Below are 22,071 nucleotides of genomic sequence, written 5' to 3'. Positions count from 1 at the left end.
GATGTGAACTCTCCATCATGGCCATGCAGCTAGACTAACCAGTGTAATTACTGATCATTGTAAGATGGTCAGCAAGGTAATTCAATTAAGAATAATGAGATAATTCATACCATGAGTAGGATTCCAGCATTTTGAGGGTTGAGAAAGCAACAGAGGAGGAAAAAGCATTTATTGGGTGTCTTTTTTGGATAGGAACCATATTGGACTCTTTTTAATGCATTATCATGTCTTAGCCTGTCAGCCATATAAAGTAATCTTTATTAGCTCATTTCATTTTCTATCTGAGGAAGGTGAATCTCAAGGATATAAAATAACTTGTTTATAGTCACACAGCAATCATTGGCAGTGTGGTGATTGCCCACATCTGTCTTCAGATGAAGCCCATGTCCATTCCATGGGTATTGGTACCATGAGGCTGTGTGTCTATCTTTAGGGGCTGATAGACACAATAAACGTACAGACTTGAGAAGCAGATGCCAAAAGCACTAGCACAATTAGGGAAATTTAACATGACAGTTTCTTTAGTGTAAAGAAGCTGAGCCCAGCACAAAGTGAGGCCATGGACCAAAGACAGAACATAGTAAATTAAAAAGAGAGTTCTTATTATCTTGACCAGACAGGAGAAACTGTTGTGAAGGGAAAATAAATCTCAGGATCCCCAAATCACTAAGCCAAGGGAAAAGTCAAGCTGGGAACAATGTCAGTCAAACCTGCCTCCCATTTTATTTCTAAATAAGATAGCTACAAAGATGAGAAGCTACATACCTCCCTCACAATTTGCCCACAAGGAAATACCTTGTGGACAAAGGACAGACAGAACTCAAAGTCATTCCTCTGAGGCTTACCTGAGACAAATGCATATCTGATTGCTTCCTGTGCCCTCTTTGCTTATATAAAAATGCAGATTCACTGAGCCAGACTAAATTGTGTATTCAGTGGAAGGCTGATCAAAGACTCAAAGAATGCAACCTTTTGCCTCTTATCTACTTCTAACCTGGAAGCCCCCACTTCCAGTTGTCCTGCCTTACAGGACCGAAGCAATGTACATCTTACACATATTGATATATGTCTCATGTCTCTCTAAAATTAAAGCAAGCTGAAGCATGTACCATGGGTACATGTCATCAGGACCTACTGAGGCTGTGTCATGGGCATGTCCTTAACCCTGGCAAAATAAACTTCCTAAATTGACCGAGATTTGTCTCAGATATTTTGAGTTCACACTGTCTACCTCACAGTAGACTAATAACAGTGGCTACAGAACAAACGTAACATGTTGGAGATGGATAGATGATAATACCTTGATTGCAAAATAGTAGTTCCTCCTATAGTTAGAGCAAAAAAAAAAGTTTCAGATGGTGAAGACTGGGCTTCAGTAAATACAATGAGAGTCTGTGAAGCATCTGAGGGCCAGCATATTTTAGGGCAGTATAGTTCAAGCTTCTTCATTCATGTTCCACTTTCTTCATGATTTTGCCATTTGTAAGCCTTAAAATACCATGATAGCTGTAACACATATTTTAAATTTATTATTTCATACAGTTAGCATGAATGGATTTATCCTGACAAAAGCACTAGCTTTCTGTCCTTAGTAAAGCCACTCTACTAATTGTTTAAGCTCATTTGCTCTTCAGTTCATTCAACTAATATTTATTGAATGCTTTGTATTTTCTAGGATTTGTCTACCTGATCTAGGTGGTAGGTAGAGGTGGAGGGAAAAAGATAAGAAGACAGAGATGAGTAGGGCATGGTACCTGCCTCAGAGGGATTCAGAATAAAATAGTTTCACAGTTTCAGATTGTTCATAGAATGCTGAGAAAGCAGGATTGAGATTTTGCCTGGAAGAGGTGGGAAACTTTATACAAAGTTGAGCAGGAAAGTCTAGATAAATAAGTAGGAAGAGTTTGTTAAGCATATTTGGAAGATTCATCTTTCCTGGATCTTGGCCAGACTTTTTTTAACTTTTCTGACCATGAATTAAAAGACGTCGAGATTTTTATAGTGTTCAGTTCAATCTTATGGCTGTAATCAAGAGGTTCTCAGATTAAGTTTGTTTAACCATCATTTTTTGTAGGTATGGTAAGTCAAATAATAGAAACAGTATAACCATAACTAATGAATATTTTGGCATATAGTTCTTACATTCATAATTTAGAATATAGGTGTGTTGTGTGTAAATGTGTTTTCATTTCACCTGAATTTCTTTGTACAGATTTTACAGAATAAAATGCCAGTTACTTTCTTCTACTGTTTCTTTTATTTTTCCTTGTAAAAACATTATTACAAAAGGTGATTTATATGTTACTTACAACACGTATTTACTACAGCTATTTTTCTTTTTGTGCTACCAGTGTAAAACTCTTTCTGGAGTCTGTGACCACATCATATCCCTGTCATCAGATCCTCTGGTTTCACAGTCTGCTCACCTGGAAGTGATTCAACTAGCAAACATCAAACCAAGCGAAGGGCTGGTAAGAGATACTATGTTTATCAAAACCACCATCCATCAGTAGACAGCTAGTGATGTGGACAAAGCAGCCTCTGAATGTGGGAATCTATGAATTTCAACAGACACTGAACATTTTGGTATTTTTTTCCTAGAGGAGTTATGGTAGTGGAAGTTTGTGTTGCATAAGAAGTTTTATTAAAATAAATGAAAATGAAGGAGAGTTGAAAATGGTGACTTCTGAATTAATTTGATACTCATTTAGCTTCAATTACATTCTTTCACCTCCCTCCCCACCAAAGTTCCTTAGGTTTAAAGGAAGTTTAAGAGTTTTATAATAAACACCACAGTGTTACCTGCTCATGAAGTAGGTGTTTTGTTTGTTTTACTTTGGTTTGTCCTGGTTTTAATAGTTATTCCTTCCCCTAGGGTGGGTTAGCTAAACAATATTCTCTGATACTCTTTATAAGTCACATTCATTCTTAGAAGAGTAAGTAAGCAAGTGGATATTGCCAACACTAGATGTCTATGAGTTGTATTTTTTATTATGTAATAATAAATATAATCGTGTTTTATATTTTGTTCACCTGATTAAAAAGTGTATTGGTTCTAGATTTAACCCAAGAGAGAGACTTTTTAAAAAATAAGTCTTAAGGAAGAAAGCATATAAAAATTGATATTGAGACAAAAAACAAGAAACTGGCTAGAGAATATCTTAACTACTACACTACTATTACATGTTGGTTTGGTGCTATAGTGTTTCCACTTTCTCCTTGTATATGAATTTACCAAGTAATGATCTTTTGGAAAATAGAAATTTTGGCAACTAGCATTAATAATTGAATTAAGATAATATATTCTTTAAGATTTCTAAGCAAGTTTAACTTTTTCTGTGGCTTTTCTTTTTCATACGTCTATATAACTGTTCAGAAGGCAAAGCCTTTATTGACTACCACTGATTTTTCAGTTTGATGCCATCTCTCCTAGAGAGTAAGTTTTCTCCGGATATGTGGCAAATTAATTCTGGTTATCTGTAGTTCCTAGTGCTGTTGTGGCTTTTATGGGTGTTTTCCTGGGAAGGAATATGATGAAAATCAGCATATCAGACGTAGCATGCCATCATTGTAATCTGTAAGTGTTATATCTAATGCTGATTACATTTATGAACTTCTTTTAAGTAATGATAATCTAAAATTCTTTTTATTCCTTTTAGTTACCTCTACAAAGTCCGGTTTTATTTTAAAAACACTTCAATCTATAGCATTAAAGATGGTCCTTTCTATATGTCCCCTTTTAGTAGTTATAAGGGAAAGGAAGTCCCCTAAGCATGATTTTTAGAGTGAAAAATTATGAACTAATACAACATTGTATTAAACTAGAAGTCAGAACACCCAGATACAAATAACTTACATAAAATATAACTACGAGAGTGATCTTGAAGAGATGGGAGAGTAAATTTAACCACCTTGGCCTTGATCTAGTCATGTAGGTGAGGGAGAGGAGGAAATCATCTTTAAAGCTCCTTCTGGCTCTTAGTCTGTGGTTCTAAAAAGAAAAAAGCCTGATTTTTTTTTTCTCTAATTTCCACTGAAATCATTGGGAGAAATAACCTTATAAAGTAAGTCAAAATAATGCTAATTAATGGGCTTTATGAAATCTTGATTTTTTAAGGAAGGTATAGCCCTGGACAGGTCCTTTATTGTTTTCATTTGAAAGAGGTAGATCTGGGAACTTAAAATGCTAAGAACCAGATTCAGTTAAACAGTCTGGGAAAAAGCTAGAAAAGAAACGAATGCCCACCATTTGCCAGGTATTTTTCTCACAACTCTATAGACTAGATATTGATTTTCTCATTTTGCAAATGAGAAAATAAAATTGCACATATTCACTAGTTTGCTCTGTATCACATATAGGTAATAAATAACAGAGGCAAGGTTTAAGTCTAGGTAAATCTAAATGAAGTACATCTGAACAAAGCTTTTTTTATTATTCCACATTCAAATTTTGAATTGCTAAAGAGAGGTATGAGAAGCTTAGGAGGATGACTTTAAAGCTGAAATTACTTAGAGAAATTTGTTTTTAAAGGACAATGGGCAGCACTTCACTGGGAATTGAAAGGAAGGAAAAGAAAAACCTAAAATGTTGAATATTAATAGAAAGAGTTAAGTACAAAACTATTTTTTGTGATTCATATCAAAGAGAAAGTACTAAACAGAGGAATTACATGGCTTATTCAAGGTATCGTTTTAAAACTCAGTCATGTTTAAGTAAGTTTAGTCAGTCACATTTGAAATAAGCCAATTTTAGGATTTTGATTTAGGATTTTGGTAATTAGCCATAGTAAATGTCTAAATGATAAATGAAGAAAAGAAATAGAAAGTGGTGGGAGAATACCAAGATTTAATGAAATTTAATTAGCTTAGAAATATCTGCAGAAAGTGTTCTTCCAATTTTAGGGCAGAACATGTCTCATAGGCAAAAGGTAACTGGTTCTCCTGCTGATAAACTGGATACATCGTTTATCAGCTTTCTAATTAGTCAAATCTCCTAGAATTTCTTAGGGTTGACAGTCCTAAAGCATTGTAAGGACTGGTGAGAAACAACCTTAGTTATGATTGAACCATATGAAACTTTCTTCTAAAGTGCTTTTAAAGACAACAATTAGCAGAAAATTAAAGGAAAATGAGAGCTATTGAAACAACAAAATTGGATCAGAGCCAAAACATGAGCCTAATAGAGAGGAAGGGACTGGGATCATCCTTGGGGAAGCCTCTTGGCCTCAGGGAGTTATTTTTCTATTTAGGTACTTGGACCATCTCCAAATATGCCTTATTCTACCAACTTGACTGAGAGGTTGTTTTGGCTCCTGTTGGTTAACCAACATTTGGAGACAGAATGAAGCAAATGTCATTTTGGCAACCTGAGCAGGAGAGAGGGAGCTGTGCAAGTCAGCTCTAGAATTAATTAATGGGTTTTTAAAAAGAGAGAAAAGGAGGAATGAAGGTTTTGATGAAATGGAAAGCCGTATTTGTCGTGGTTCCAGAAAAAGAGCCATTTGAATTGCATGTCCTCCTGCTGTTTGGCCCTTTCTCAGAGGTGAACAACGAATCAGATGTATTTCTGTGGACCCTTTCTTATTCAGAAGATGATTAGTTTGAAACTCAACCAAGCAACTTATTTCTTCTCTTTCTTTTGGTGCCTGACTTCTGACCATTTTTCTCGTTACTACTATGAGAGGGACATTAAAAAAGACAAAGAAGTCAATTTTGATTATTGAAAGCAGTTACAACATGGTTTATTGAGTTTATAATGAAAATATTACATAAAACAAAATATCTTTATTCTTGTGGCATTTAAAAATTTGTTTTATTTCTACCCTATTGCTTTATGTCTATATGTAGATACATCTCTAAGCATTTAGAAATTTTATTCATCTGAAAAAATTAGCTTTAATATAAATTCTGCAATGTTGTCATGATGAGATCCTCTTCCTATAACTACTAGATACTGTCTTTGGCTTAGAATTCTTGGTTAAGTTCCTGTTATTTGTAATAATTATACACAGATGAATGTAGAGTTATAGCTATGCTGTTTCCATGATTTTTTATTATCCCAATAACTACAGTGTCTTTTCTAAACATTTTTCTTTAAATATTAGGCTTTCTTTATGACCTCATCATTTATAGAATCATTTAGAACTCTTGTCAGACACCTTTAATTCGTAGTAATAGTGCACAGTATTGAAAGATACGTGGAGAAAAATATAATCAACTTCTGCTTAGTTGTCAAGATGTTGACAGCTGTTGTGAAACCTCGGTTCTTCTTAGTTTAAAAGAACTTAAGAGAAACACAGCAAAGGAGATGTAGCATAGAGCAATTTATTGCAAAGGAAAAAGAATATTGTGAAAGTTAGGTGCAGAACAGCCAGTACACCCTGAGAGAGGATTCAGAGCAGGCTGCTCCTAAGGATGAGACCACCAAGACTGGCACTAGGGAGACTCCCTTTATGGGAGTCTTACATGATTGTTTATAAGGGGATGGGAAGAGCTGTTGCTAGTAAGCATGTTCTGGGTAGTCCTCTGGGTGCACGTGCACAGTAGCTGTACATGCCTGTTCATACGTTGCATGTCTCATTAACATCTTAAGTCTCCACCCAGGGGTGTGCTTTTTACTATTATAATGAGCAAAGGCTTAGTTTGAGGACAGGTAAAATCAAAATGCACATGCTCCCTCCAGGGGAAATTTCCTAGCTGTGCTTAAATGAACTTGACTACAATGTGAATTCTGGGGCTTACTGTGTTAACCATACATTCGCCACAGTTGCCAAATTCCAAGCACATGTTAATTCCTTGGCTACCTATCCTGCCTGAAAGAGAGATGGGTAATTGAAATGAATTTGTAAAATGTCAATCCCAGTTATTCTTTTAGCTACATTTCACATACTACATGTTTGCTAAAGTGGTCTTAGTCTTTTAGAACAGATGTTAAAAAGTGAATGTTCGACTTTAATATCTACAGTTGTCAAATATTCTAATAAGAAAAGTTAAGGTGTACAACTCTCCTAACTGTAAATAAATCCATAAATCAGGAGCCCAGTGGTTGAGAGTGTGGACTCTGGAGTCAGACTGCCTGGGCTTGAAAGCTGGCTTCACCACCTTGGGCAGACTCCCTAGCCTCTCTGAGCCTCAATTTCCTTATCTCTAAAACAGAGATAATGATAGTTTCCACCACATAGACTATTGTGAAATAAGTACAAGACACTTAAAAGAATCCCTGGTACATTGTAACAAGTAGATGTTAATGATGGTGCTAGATAATGATGGATAATTGTTTTGTGTGTCCAAACAGTATACGTTGTTTTGGTCACTTTTTCCTCTTTATCCTCTCACAACCCATATATGTCAAAAACTAAAAGTTGGCCGGGCATGGTGGCTCATGTCTATAATCCCAGCACTGTGAGAGACTGAGGTGGGCAGATCACCTGAGGTCAGAAGGTCTAGACCAGCCTGGCCAAGATGGTAAAACCCCGTCTTTACTAAAAATACAAAAATTAGCTGAGCGTGGTGGCGAGTGCCTGTAATCCCAGCTACTCTGGAGGCTGAGGCAGGAGAATCACTTGAACCCAGGAGGTGGAGGTTGCAGTGAGCTGAGATCCTGCCACTGCACTCCAGCCTGGGTGACAAGAGTGAAGCTCCGTCTCAAAAAAACAAACAAAAAAACCCCACAAAAAATGTACTCTCTAGCTCTTACAAATGTGCAGTCATGTTTCATTTAATGACGGGATTCCATTCTGAGAAATGCATCCTTAGGCGATTGCATCATTGTGTGAACATCATAGAGTGTACTTACGCAAATCTAGGTAGTACAGCCTACTACAAACCTAGGCTAAATGATAGAGCCTATTGCCCCTACTCTACAAACCTGTATAGCATGTTACTGTACTGAATACTGTAGGCAATTGTAACAGTGTTAAGTATCTGTGTATCTAAACATATCTAAAAATGGAAAGGTATAATAAAAATATCATTACATAATTATTTGGGACCACCATCGTATATATAGTTCATTATTAACCAAAACGTCATTATGCGTCATGACTGTATTTTAAGATCCTTTATTAATCTGATATAATCTTGTTAATTCCTGAATGAAAAATATTTGCGAAGATCTTGTCCTCCTCTAAGTTCTAAAATAGTATCGTTATATTTACCGATCAGTAAATGATGGCGTAAATGTTAGCTTCAAATTAAGTATGTTATATACCTGTTACCAGTGTAAGTCTGAATATTACCATGTTGTCATAGCCAAAACCTACTGGCCAATCCATTAATTAAATTCTGATTGTACTTTTGTTAAGGTTATTTGTTTTATATAAAGTGATAAGCATTCATTTTGTTTCATATTAGCAATCTAGGCTCAGCCATTTTAGACATATGATATTACTGAAATGACTTTTTAGAATTAAAGTCTACTCAGTGATTTCTCAATAGTTCCGAAATTTACTACTTATTTTTCTAATCTCTTATTTTCAGTGAAAACAGATGTATTTTCAGGTATCCAAATATATAACTAACAAAGGTATAGGAAATTAACATTGTAGCAATTGCTTCATATAAGTACTAAATGTATGCTTTTTCTGAAATGGTATTGTTGGTTGTTATTATTAAATCTATATTTCAGATTTGGAGTTAATATTAGTATTTTTATTTATGAAGTCAGTATTTTGAAATGCAAACCACTTTTATAGGTAAAATTCGGGTAGTTTTTCCCCAAAAATGAATTTAAACTAACAATATTCCTTGGAGGGGACAAAAATTCATTAACTGAATCATCTAGTTTGTTCTGGTTTACTTAAATTATTTAATATTAAAAATGTGAATCCTTTATTGTGATTTTTTTCCTTTAAAGTTCCATCACTATCCATAATTTAAAGTTTCCATTTGCTCTTAAAGTTTATATAGTTTCAGGATTTCTGTATAATTTTTAAACTTTAATGAAGTTTTTTTCTAAAAATGGTTCTATTTAAATGGAAAGCAGAATCTTGTCCTTTTTACTGGAGGAAGGGATTGCTACAGATACACACTACCTTTTAGTTATTGATGTAGAGATTATTGGCTGTAATTATTAAAACTTTATCAATAAGAAAGGTGGAAAATACAAGATACTACAAAATAGAAGGAGAAAATTTATGTAAATTATATTTTATCACTCTTCTGGCTCCAGTTATAATTGAAGTGTCTCATAAGAAAACTACCTTCCATTGTATAATATATCAAGTATAATAAGTTAATAACATACCAATATTTTAATTTCCCATTGTAACTTTTATTTTGCCACAGAATATGTAGTATGGGTTTTTGGGGGGAGTGAGAGATGTTCTTTCTTAGGAATATTGAATTACCATGCTGCATTTTATAAGTCTCACAGGCAATTCATTTATCAAGTAGTTATTTAATTGAGATGGCTTCTTCAGACAAACTTTAGAAACCAGAATGTTCAGATAGTAATTTCTCATCAGTTTAAAGATAGCATCTGTCTTCATGGATTTATTTCTGGGGCACATGGCAGTTTTAATTTGATAGAGTAATTGTTTATATAAACGAGGATATAATGTACTTGAAAATTCTCCAATTGCTTCACTTTATTTTCTGATGCTGTCTTTTTCTTAGGGTATGTATATTAAATCTACATATGATGGCCTCCATGTAATTACTGGAACCACAGAAAATGTAAGTATTTTAACCTTTCAAATTTTTATGTGCGTTTTTCCCTTTCATTGCTAACAATTTACATATCTCACATGATTGAGGTTAACATCTAAGGATAAGGACATGAACAGATAGTAGATACAATTTAAAAGAGATACTGAGTTAGTCGTATTGGTTCTGTTCAAATTTCACTTTTTTGTTGTTTAGAATAGCTGTTTACTTAAAGTAAATCAGGTGTTTTCAGCCAGAGATTTGTCTTTGTGTTTTCTGATTCATGACAAGTTATTGTGACATCTGAAAGAATTCATTTCCATCTGTCAAATGATTTGGTTATTTAAAGAAACTAAACTCATGTAAGAAATAAATATCAGATAAGTCAGGTTTTCTGAATACTTCCAGTGTAACTCAGCTTAATTCAGTGGAAGGGCAGCATGGTAGCTGAGTGATTTTCACAGTGACATTCCTGGACACCAGTATTAGCCTCCCTTGGGAACTTGCTATATATGCAAACTGTCAGGCGCTACCCCAGACCTACTAAATCAGAAATTCTGGAGACCAGCCTATTTCTTAATAAGAGATTCTATTTTAACAAGTGAATCTGAAGCATATTTGCAAACCACCATAAGCAGTGGGTCAGAAGTCCACAGGCCTATGTCTTACAACCAGTTCTGCATCTTAATGGCAGTATAATTTTGGGCAAGACATTTAACCTCTCATTGCTTCAATTTCTTCGACTATAATTGGAAACAAATTATCTGCACTACATACCTCACTAGGTTGTAATGAAAATTAAATAAGCTAAGAAAGGCCATGCTGTAGAGAACTATCTGTGTTATAGAGAGAGAAGCATGAAGTGATCATGCTGGATGTTATTAACATGATCAGTGTGATAGAGTTGAACAGCATAATACATCATTATTCTTGCATTTGGTTATTTCAGATTTCCATTCTATTATTATATAAGCAGGTACTGAGCTTTGAATGTATTAATTTTTTTTTTCTTTTAAAGATTCCGACAATTGCATGCTTATGCTGTGCTATTTTAAAGAAGACTGAGGTGGAATTAGTTTAATCTCAAATTATTATTGATCTGAACATTTTACCAGCATTTGCTTTTTGAAAATCAACCTTCTTTTCATCTAATTCCCCTATTTAATCACTTACTGATATTTTTCCCTGCTTCTTTTGGTTTCTTGTGAAAGGTGAAACACATAATATATATTTGCAGTTGGAGTGCAGGAGCAGCTTCACATTTGGTATTAAATATGAGAGTCTTAAAGGATCAAGACTATCAGTAATTTGCATATTACAAAGATTTTAACAATTTTAAATGCAGTTAAGATGCTACAAACTATATGCTTGTCATCGATTGTTCGTTCTGATTTATTTATTCATTCATTTATTCATTTGTTCATTTAACAGACCTCTGCTTCATGTCTGCTATGTTTCAGGCATGGTGCTAGGTATTGGAAGAATTTTAAAATAAACTAGTTTGGTGCCATCAAGGTGTGGAGAGCATGTGGGGGTTCATCTTTATAAACAGTGGTGTAATTTGCATGGATGGACAAAGGGAAGAATAATAAATGCTGCCAAGTGAAATCAGAGAAAGAATCACAGAAATGGTTATTTTGAACTGTGTCTTGAAGAATTGGTAGGAATGGATCTCTCTATATTGTCTGGGGTCTGCAAAAATGTGTTGAGCACTATGTCTTGCTCATATTACTCAGTAATGTTTGATGAATAGATAAGTGATCAAAATAAAGATTGAGTCCGAGAGTAGTTCAGATATGAACCATATATTAATAGTTCATCTTTGGATTCTTTTTTTTCTTAAAAATATTTAAGTATTTTTGGTAACCTCAGTCATTTATAATTAGGATATCTGTCTTGAGTCTTAGTAAAGCTGCTCACTAGAGTGGGTAAGTTATTATGCCTTGCTGTGCCCTAGTTTCTTGGTTTTCTTATATGTGAAATGAGACATTTGGACAAAACTCTATCTCTAGGATGTCTTTTAAAACTAAAAGTCTATAATTTATATGACTTCTTTACTTACCTGTGCAAAATGTTTCAGTTTCTTTGAATTTTATGTACTATCATTTTCTTCTACATAATGACTAGAGCCATTTGCTGGATACTTTTTCTATACTTTCCTTTAAAAAGATCAGTTGTGAACTAAATACCACAGGAACCAACTATAGTTACAAATATATTAATGATTTACAGTCTTTTCAGAATTGTTTCATGATACTTGTCTGACTTGGTAATATGTCCATCTCCTAAAGGTGCTGTGAGATAAAAATATTATTGTTATGACACTATTCTTAGAGTTTTTATTGTAGATTAATCTATCCCCTTAATAATGTACTTGTGTTATTACTTCAGTAACTAGAACCTCCCTGGTATGTTGTCTTATCTTGAATTATAGCCTATGACAAATATTTTTATTGAATTTTAAAAATGTGTTGAATGGAGGTTAACATTGTTTTAAGACTTATATGTTTTAAAAATAATTGGAAATGAATAAAAAAGTAACTGGAAATCACTTTTAAAGTATGTCCTACTCCAGCGTCTCAAAAGTAGCATTTTACTTTGCAGATTATATTACCATATTATTTTTCTTTAGCTTTCAGTAGATAATAATGAAGAGTATCACAGCATTTATGGTTGTGTTTGATAGATAAACACGTGCACATCTATCTAGACAAATACATTTTTATAAAAATAGATTTTGTGTATGTTCAAAAGCATATTAAAATGCATGTAATCAATAATTAGTAGCTAACAGAAGAAAAATATAATATTTTAAATTCATTACTCAGACCTGCAATATAAAATTTCTATCTTAAATCTCATTTTAATTTCCTAAAAACTCCTTAAAACTTGTCAGTATTAGCTTATCAGGTTGTTCTTTTGTTTGTTTTTGTTTTTAATCCCTTATGGGAATAAAGGAAAAAAGTGTTAGATTATTACATTCTATAGGAATATTAGTTTATTGAATGTGGTTTTACTGTCCAGTGTATTACACTATATGTAACATGAGAAATAGCATCCTCTTACAAGTAGACACTTAGAATGTTATGTAATATGATTTGAACTAATTGCTGTCCATCTTTTAATTTGCTTTGCTAGATTATTGAGAATTGGTGTTACTGATGAAATAAATTAGCAATTTAATTATCAAACTTCAAATATTTGATGCTGATCATATTCATGTACTTGAAAATATCGATTTGTTGAAGTTAATGTGAATTATTTATATCAAATGGAAAGGATCAAAATACAAAAAGATACAATTTTTTGAAATGCATTTTTGAAGCAGTTACTCACTAGAACCTAGGAGAGTTGCTTGTATAAAGTTTACAAAAGTTAATACCAATTATCATTTTTTCATAATGCTCTCAGAAACGTGTTATTCTTTTATAACAAATATCTGTATGTTATTTTGCATTTCTGGTTGTTGTCATTAGCTATGCATAGGATGCAAACTATTTTTTATTAATTTTTTCTTTCTGTATTAATTTAACTGGCTCAGAAGGTAAAAACAGTGTATTAAATACTAATAATCATTTTTATTAGTTTGATTCATTGAAATTTTTAATTAATTTTTAAATCTAATTTATGGAGATGAACTTTTTGTAGTGTTTCCAGAGACAGGAAATGACTGATAAAATTTATGTTCTTTATCATTTCTTTTATATTAAATTCAGTCACCTGCAGATCGGTGCAAGAAAATCCATGCTGGCGATGAAGTGATTCAAGTTAATCATCAGACTGTGGTATGTATAATTACCTTAAGAGTCAGTGGGAGGAACTAATTTTGATTTGCTAAAGCTTTAAAAGAATGCCAATGAAATGAAATTCCTGTTTGTATACAAAATATTGAACAGCCTTTTGAAAAAAATAACTGAATATTGATTCTTCTTAATTATTTGATGGAATGTAAAGCATTTTTTTAAAAGAACATGAAGAGGATTGGTGATGGTTGAGGTTATATATACATTTCTATATGGACAAGTACTAGGTAATAGTACATATTCCATGAACTGGAATAACAATTTTAGAATAGAAATTAAAGTGACAGTGTATATAATAAATTCAACCTTTTCTTGATACAACTTTTTAAAAAGTTTCACTTTATAAATTATTGAATTACCTAGTAGATGTTTTATAACAGCATACATCCATTTATCTAACATTGACTCAAAGTTCATTAAAGTATCTGGTGGTTTTGGGGGGAGTATTTTAAATGTAGATCTTTTAAAATTTTTAAATTTTTAATAGCTGAATTAGCTTCTTATTTCCTAAAAGAGGACAGCAGTTTTAGTTTTAAAAAATGTTCTTGCCCTATGAACCTCACAAATCCCTTTGTTATCTACCCTTAAAAATCTACAATAGGCACAGAATCCCACTGTCATTTTTTGTGATAGTGGGATTCTGTGCCTATTCTAGATTTTTAAGGGTTATTTTTCTTAATCTTAGATTTAGAAAATGAACATTATATGCTTTTCATTTTGGACTATTTTATATGTCTCAGTTGATTCACTTTTTTCCACTCTCTCTGCCAAATAAAGTATATTTGTTATCTTAAAAAGTTAAAATAATCTAGAATTATTAATATCATAACTCATTTGAAAAAATGCAGATTTTTTATTAGTATTCTATTCCTTCTCACTAACTCATCAGAGTGAGTAATTATTTCCTATTACACAATTTAACTAAATTTGCTCTTGCATGTCCTAGTGATGGAAGAAAATTTGTGAAAAGCCTGATTTTTCTCAATGATTCTAATCATAAGGCAAATGACATTTCAATTTTTGTTTTGAATAATTTGAGAAGTTTGTGGTATTTTGGAAAGGCTTCTAAACTCTGATAATTAAAGCCATGATATCTCCAAGTTCATTATCTAAGTGAAGCAAAAGTTGGTAAACATTTTCAAAATTAAATGCGTGGGTGCACCTTTGACACTGAATAATAGAGTGTTGGTAGTAGACAAAGCCTTTCCACACTGTGACAGTTTTGATGGCTTTCTTTTCTGATTACTAGAAACTGTACAAAGTGGTTGTTCTGATTGAAGTTTCCTGTCCCATAGGATGAGGATTTGGGCAGTGGGATAAAGCAGCTGCTTCAGTAGACGAGTAGCTTTTCCCTCTTTAATGTTCATGTGACCTTAACAAACATGACATCTGTTCAGTAGTTGCAGCATGCATTTCCAGATGGTCAGTAAGAAGATAGATATTAGTCTCTAATAAAAATAAAATTATTTAAAGGATATTGTTTGTGGAACAAAGATACTGGTGTTTATGAAATGAATATGAAAGCCTTTAAAAGCCTACAAATAAACTAATAAAATCTATGTGGATTGGTGACATTTAATACACCTAGAATGTGTAAATGCTTCTTTACATCACAGGAATATTCTAAAATATTGAAAACTACATAGAATGATGTTTGGGGAAACTTGGTTCCAGTTCTTGCTCTGAAATTGACTTATGGCTTTAAGTGAGTCATGGTAACTGCATCTGTTTACCTTTTTCTAATGATAATAACCATAGCTAACACTTATTGTGTTCTTACAGTGTGCCAAGCATCATGTTAAGTATTTTACATATTTTATTTCATTTAGTCTATGCAATAATCCTGCAAATAAGGTATATATAGAAATTGAGACTCAGAATAATTATTCAGCTCACCCAAAACTCAAAGCTCTTTGACTCTAAGACCCATATTCTTACTTCAATTTTATTATACTTCCTCCCAAAACTCAAAAATTGTGTAACTATCCAATAAAAGAGGAAGAATCCTAACAAGCATGTAAGTAAATCTCAGGATTCAATGAAAGATTAAGTGGGGCCAAGGGTAAGAGAAGAAGAAAGGAAGTGAGAATTTATGTAGCTGGGCTAGCGAGCCAGCTGAACTGAAATTAGAAATAGGGTTGAAACTTAACTTTACTGCCACTTCCTCACTCTGCTTCTTTCACTCAGATAAGTAAGATATGTAAAACACCTATCATAATGTCGGGCACACATTAGGAGCTCAATAACAATTAACTTTCCTACCTCCTTTCTTCTCTTTTACCTGCTACAGCAGTTGGACCAATTCGAATCCTCTTTCTTGGCATACTGCTGCTAGAGCCAACAAATTGATTTTGGAATGTAACAGAGACAGGATAGTATGTTGAATTTCATGAAAGTAGCCTTTTTTAATAATATGATCAGTTGCCAGGTTTTTTTTGTGTTCAAGTAGAGGCATATTTGGGCAAAACCGATGCATTTCACTAAATGTAGCCTACTCTGCTCTCTTTTTCTTGATGTTACCTGTATTGTGATCTGTACAATGCATTTAATCTCATTAGACAATATACAGAGGTGGTGAAATGGAAATTCTCTTAATTGAAACAAGTATAAATTATTTATAGTCTGCAATTATCCCTTCTCTCCCTACATTCATTACCATAGGGTTTGGTTATGATATAATAGTTACATTAAAGTATGGCCTAATAAATTTGAAATACATAATTAATATTAATTATCTAATCCATTAATTGACTAGAATAGTGAGATTGCCAGTATTGTTCCATACCAATTTAGACTCATTAATGAAAAGAACAATGTTAAATCTTATAATTTTGGATGATACTAACCCAGTTAGTATTTTTCTGTAATTCTAAAATTTCCTATGACTATAGGTAGTAATGTAAAATATAAAATGTGATATTTTTCTTTACTTGAGATAAATACAAAAATTATTTTAAATATTTCCCTAAGAGTCTGAGAAAGTTGAATAAATCAGATGAATTCAAATACTATTTTTTTACATTGCTAGTATGGTATATCTTCAAGATGTCTAATTAGATGTCTATGTTTCTAGTTTGCTCCTTTTTAAAAAGTATTTTCTTATTTGAAATGAAACTGGAAGTTTTATGTCCTTTTTCATGTTGCTATATTCTTTATTATAAGTGGCTTTTAAGTTTTTCAAACCAACATACTTCTATGGCTGAGAAACTGTGGCTGCCAGATAGGAAGAAGAAAAAATCATGAACATCCAAGCAAAGCAGACTGAGTCTTATTACATGTCTTCCCCACCATTGAAGATCCAACTCCTCAAAGGCTGCTGGAATCTCCCAAGATTTTTTCCACTTCATCTGCCACTACATCCCTCTCTCTGGGAGATACCTCGGCATAGTTTGATGCAGCAACTCTGCCCTCATGATGCACTTTTAACACATTTTTTTTTAGCTGATGAGACTACTTATAGTTATTAAAAATATTGGGGAATATTTATAATCTGTTCAATTTCATGTTAATACTCTTTTTGGTGTGCAAGGGTTCTAAAGATTCTATCCATACTGAAAACAGTCTCTTAGTAATATCACTTGAAAAGAGTGGCATATATGATGGTTGAATCTATTAATAACATTTGGAAATTTTTCCTTTTATTTTGTATAAATATTAAAACTTATTCACTGTTATTTTGAAAGGTATTCTGGAACCTGACGACTACATTATGGCAAGAAATGGTTCAATAGATGAGGCTATAAAGGATACTGGAATGGAAAATAACCAGGTTGGGATAGTCAAGAAGAAGATAGACTGCAGCAAATAGGATATTCTACATTGATTAGTGAGAGATGGAAGATAAGTACTATAAGCTAGTGGTTTTTGCTACCTCCAAAATGATAAACATAGTTGAGCAAGGCTAGGGATGGCAGAAAGTGTGGGAGGAGGGAACAGATTGAAGGACTATCTCAAAACTTCATCTAACTTCATTTATGTGTCTCCCTTACTCTCACTCTTGTCTCTCATTTTGGACTCTGTCCTCACTCTCTTGTTCCTTCAACCCCAGAACAACAGGAGAATATTGTTCAAAGGAGAAGCCAACATAATCAGAATGAATGGAGAGTGTGGTAACCCCTTAATGTTCATCTCTCCTTTTCCCTCCATCTCAGTTTACCTCCTTCCCTGGACTTCAGCAGAAATGAATGAGTCATTGAGTGGAATCAATACCATGATGATGTCTTAACAGCAGATGTACTTACTTTCTCTTTTTAATTTGCTAAATTGTTGTCTTTATTTTTTTGATTTTCTTCTAATTCCATTTTCTTTTCTTTATCATTCTCATCTCTTCTCACTGGACTATTTCTCCTCCACTCTTCATCTCATTAAGTTTTATTTATTCTTGCATATTCTGTTCTGCTTTCTCAGAGTAGAAAGTATTTATCATATAATTCCATACACCTAAGGTATTGAAAACTGAGACCACAAAGGGCAGTATTTCTGGTGTACCCTACATCTTATTCCTGTAAACACACATGTTTATGGACTACAGAGATTAATTATGTTAGCATGGTGTTTAACATATTGCCTAATAAATAATGGGTTCTTATAATAGCCTAAAATAACTGTGTTAGAATTCTATGAAATCGGTATTCTAAAATAGAACAAGTGAATCATTCTCTTTTGGAAGGGGGAAAAATTATGAAGAGACATTTACCAGAAATTAAGGAAACAATACATCAGTGATTTCAGTTACTCATAATAATATTTTCTTTCAGATTCTACCATATATAGTAGATAGTTTATGAGAGCTTCATAGATTGTTTTTCTTTTATTTCACATTGAACATTATGGATTTGATGAGAATGTGTGGAAACTGGTTTTGAAGTGATACATGTTGATATAAACTGTATTTTTATTTTGTACAGAGAAATCAATTTATTACTTTATCATCCAATATATTTCATGTTTCTGTCATCAAACTAAAATTTATTATCTTAAGTCCTTATATAAAGGAGATAAATTGTATGATATATCAATAATAGTTACTTCCTGTTAACCAATTTATTTTCTCTGCAGATCTGTGCATCCTGATTTGTTTCTTTCTTATTTGTGCAGTTCTTACTAGCTTTATCAGGAAGAGTAGTTGCTTTTTTAAAATGGTTACTGTTTCATTTTTATGATTAAACTTTATCTTTCAGTTTCAATGTGTGGTTACTATGATCTAGTTATTTTACATGGAATTTTTAGTTTCCTTATAACTTTATTTTATGTGTTTAAAATGTATCTGTTGGCTGAAGTTCTCAGCTACTCTGGCTTATTAACTTATTAAGTGTATAGCTCATTTGCAAATCAGTATCATCCTCAGTCCCCCCCCCACGTGGTTTTTTTTTGTTTTTGTTTTTGTTTTTTTGGTAATCTCTCAAAAAAGCAAGAGTCTGCCAGTCACAATTGCCCAATCCACTTCCTTTTCATAGTAGGAGTAGGCAATCAGTAGATAACATTTAACTGCTCAATAAAAAAATCATCACATGAAAGGGAAACACTATAGAACCACCATATAATTGGAAATTCAATAGATAATGGCATTAATCTTAAGTTCTTTTTAGTTTATTTAGCCCTAGGACTCAAGCATAGGTTTCATCCACTAAATTAATATTCTGATTGGCATGGTAGCTCAAATTGTAGGTAATATAGCCACTTTTACATTTCCTCTCACACTGTCCCTTCTGCATCTTATTATCCTAATAGTGGACAATAAAGGATTTTTAAAAGTTGGAAAAATGGTATTCGAAGTTCACTGTGATCTCATTTGGAGCTGACATTGAGTTCTCTTTTTTGTCTGAGTTGCTGGAATTTTGGTAAAGTGATTTCTAAAGGTAACTTCTACAGTGAAAATACTTAGGGCCATTACAGAAGTGTTTTTTTTTTTACTACAATTTCTATTAATAAAGATTTAGAATGCTTTTAGCTATATATATATATATGTACACATATATGTGCTTTAGTTTTGTGTTTTGATAAATATATACATATATTGCAGTATTTGCTAAATTTTCAAATAAGCATATTTTTGTTACATGTCTGCTAGTAAATGACATTGTTAAAATCATTTATAGCAAAGTTGTACATTTTTAAACATATTACTTTTTAAATACTAGGGTTTGAGTTGCTTTTTAATTTTGTCATTTAGGTTCCTGAATTAAATTTAAGCATGAATTTTTTATAAGTATAGATTTTCCCCAAAATTCTTATAAATGGGAGCTTTAACATTTTAGATAAGGATGCTTCATTTTACTCTTTGGCTTTGGTGACTGGGAGTCTTTTCTTTTTATTTCAAAATACATATTTTTCCAGCATCTTTGTAAGAAGAACAGAAATGAAATATAGGAAGGAATGGCTGAAATTTAATAACTTAATAACCCATGCAAATATCTTGATTAAAAAATTAGTTAAAGGCCTGTATGGTGGCTGAGGGCGGTGGCTCATGCCTGTAATTCCAGCACTTTGGGAGGCCAGGGTGGAGGGGGATTGCTTGAGGCTAGAAGTTCAAGACCAGCCTGGGCAACATTGCGAGACCACGTCTAATTTTAAAAATTAGCCAGGTGTCGCAGCATGTGTTTGTAGTTCAAACTAGTCAGGAGGCTGAGGCAGGAAGATCACTTGAGCCCAGAAGTTCCAAGGTTGCAGAGGGCTATGATGGTTCCACTGCACTCCAGCCTGGACAACAGAGTGAGACCCTGTCTCAAAAAGAGAAGAACCTGTATTATTGTGGTTATTTTAAAATATGTTACTGCTCTTTTGGGGACTGAGGTTCTACAGTATGATCAGAGGTTTACATTACAGCTCTACCTTTCACTACAATGTGATTGTCTTCCTCCTTTTCTCTCTTTAGCAAAAGCTTTCAGACCCATTCAGTTTTATGTTTTGATGAAGTAAAAGGACATTATGAATGATGCTGAAATAAAAGCAAAATTGGCTTTTAGTTTTCTGTAGCGTATATGAATGAAAACCATGAAGTCTCCAAAATAAACCTTTAACTTTGAAAGACCACAACATTACCAAATGCCATATTGGAAGGGGAGAAGGGAAAGTGAGCTGTATGTTCAAAGTGCTGAACTATACCCACAGCTTTGGAATCAGCTTGTCACAAAAGTCAAGACACCAACTATGCAAAGTCCGCAGTTAATATAAGTGATAGGTTACAGGAGATAGTGCAAGTAACAGGGTATGAAAAGTCACCACCTTTGGTAAAACTATGTGGGTGATTCATAAAACTTACATGAAAAATTATTATCACTATTTTCTTTCTCCCATGAACTTAATTATGAGTCAATCAAGAAATTCTGATTTAGCTCTCAGAACTTCTTGAATGTGGGGGAAAAAGATTCCAGGGGAGAAAAAAGTGCTAGCTTCTTGTAGTGTGTGAGTTGGCTCTCTGTCTTGGACTCCCTGTCCATCTTTGGCTGTGAGAAATTATGTTCTCTGTTAATGCTTTCTTTTTAAATACTATATAGTTATTCACACATTATATATGCACACATATTCATAACTGTGAAATTCACATGAAAATATTAAGTATTAAAAAGATATATGTAAATTCAGATTGTGAGCAGCTCAACATGGTCTAAGTTTTACGTTGAAATTAAGTCACGTTAAAAAACCAAATGCCTTGACATACTCTTATTTCAGTGGATAAGTGCCATATAAAGATCAGGAGGATGTGAGATGAAGAATGGGTCAATGAATAAAGACATTAAATTGTGGGCATTTTTTCTCTAATGAAAATAAAATGTTTCCCATATTTCTTCTTTTCAAATATTTGTTCCTTTTATCTTTTCCCAAGACTGTCTTTGAATCATGTTTATAAAAATATCAACACTAAAGTTTTATTTAAAATAGGTAAACCTTGAGGCATTTCTGAATACTCTGAGTTGCCTATTTAAGTTACTCTAAGCTAGGGTTAAAAATCACTTATTTGCATAGTTCCTTAACCACTGCATACACATTAGCTTATATTCCTTTGTACCTGAACCATGACTAATTCTTTATTTCTGTTCAGTGAATGAATGACTGTGAAAGAACAAAATTAAGATATCTTCAAATGTAGTAGACTTTAATATTGTAAGACTTTTTAATTAATATTTTGTGGGAAAAAATTAGGTGAAGGTGGATTTTGTAGATTGGTACTCATTATTTAATAGTTTTAGGATCTTTGAAAGGCATTGTATATCAAAATTCATTATTTCTGAAGTGTTTATAACAGTATGCTATTTCCTTCACATAGATTGTTTTCCCAAAGAAAGAGGTAGTCATTGGTATAAAATGTTTAATTTATTAGATACTTCAGTATCTTTTTAGTAACACAAAGAAACAGAACATGATAATAAATATGTCTGCACCAAAAAAATAGGCAAAGACAGAGAGTGTCATTAGCGGCAGCATGATGGCTTGTGTATCGAATTAAGTCTCTTCAGTGCTCTTAAAAAGAGCAGGAGGATATTTGGGTGTAGCATGACTCATCAGACCTTCATACAGGCATACTTCTAGTCTCTAAAATTTCGTTTGGGAAAAGGTATCATTTATACATTACAACCTGTGAGTAACAGTGTGTGTAAACACAGGAGTGTGTGTAAATGTTGAT

At 33.0% G+C, this 22,071-nt stretch overlaps 1 protein-coding gene across 8 annotated transcripts in view; it reads left to right on the top strand.

Annotated features, from left to right (window-relative positions):
- Positions 1–22,071, top strand: part of LOC105478211 (connector enhancer of kinase suppressor of Ras 2) — a 288,198-nt gene that overhangs the window by 120,920 nt on the left and 145,207 nt on the right. For all 8 annotated transcript variants that reach the window (XM_011735341.3, XM_024791678.2, XM_011735340.3 and 5 more), the window contains exons 6-8: positions 2,352–2,471; positions 9,616–9,675; positions 13,362–13,430. In XM_011735341.3, the coding sequence (XP_011733643.1) occupies positions 2,352–2,471; positions 9,616–9,675; positions 13,362–13,430 (249 nt within the window). The remainder of the gene's footprint in view (positions 1–2,351; positions 2,472–9,615; positions 9,676–13,361; positions 13,431–22,071) is intronic.

Source organism: Macaca nemestrina, chromosome X (assembly GCF_043159975.1).
Source record: "Macaca nemestrina isolate mMacNem1 chromosome X, mMacNem.hap1, whole genome shotgun sequence".
NCBI lineage: Eukaryota > Metazoa > Chordata > Mammalia > Primates > Cercopithecidae > Macaca > Macaca nemestrina.
Note: the sequence above shows the minus strand (reverse complement) of the source record. Positions and strands in the feature narration are given on the sequence as shown.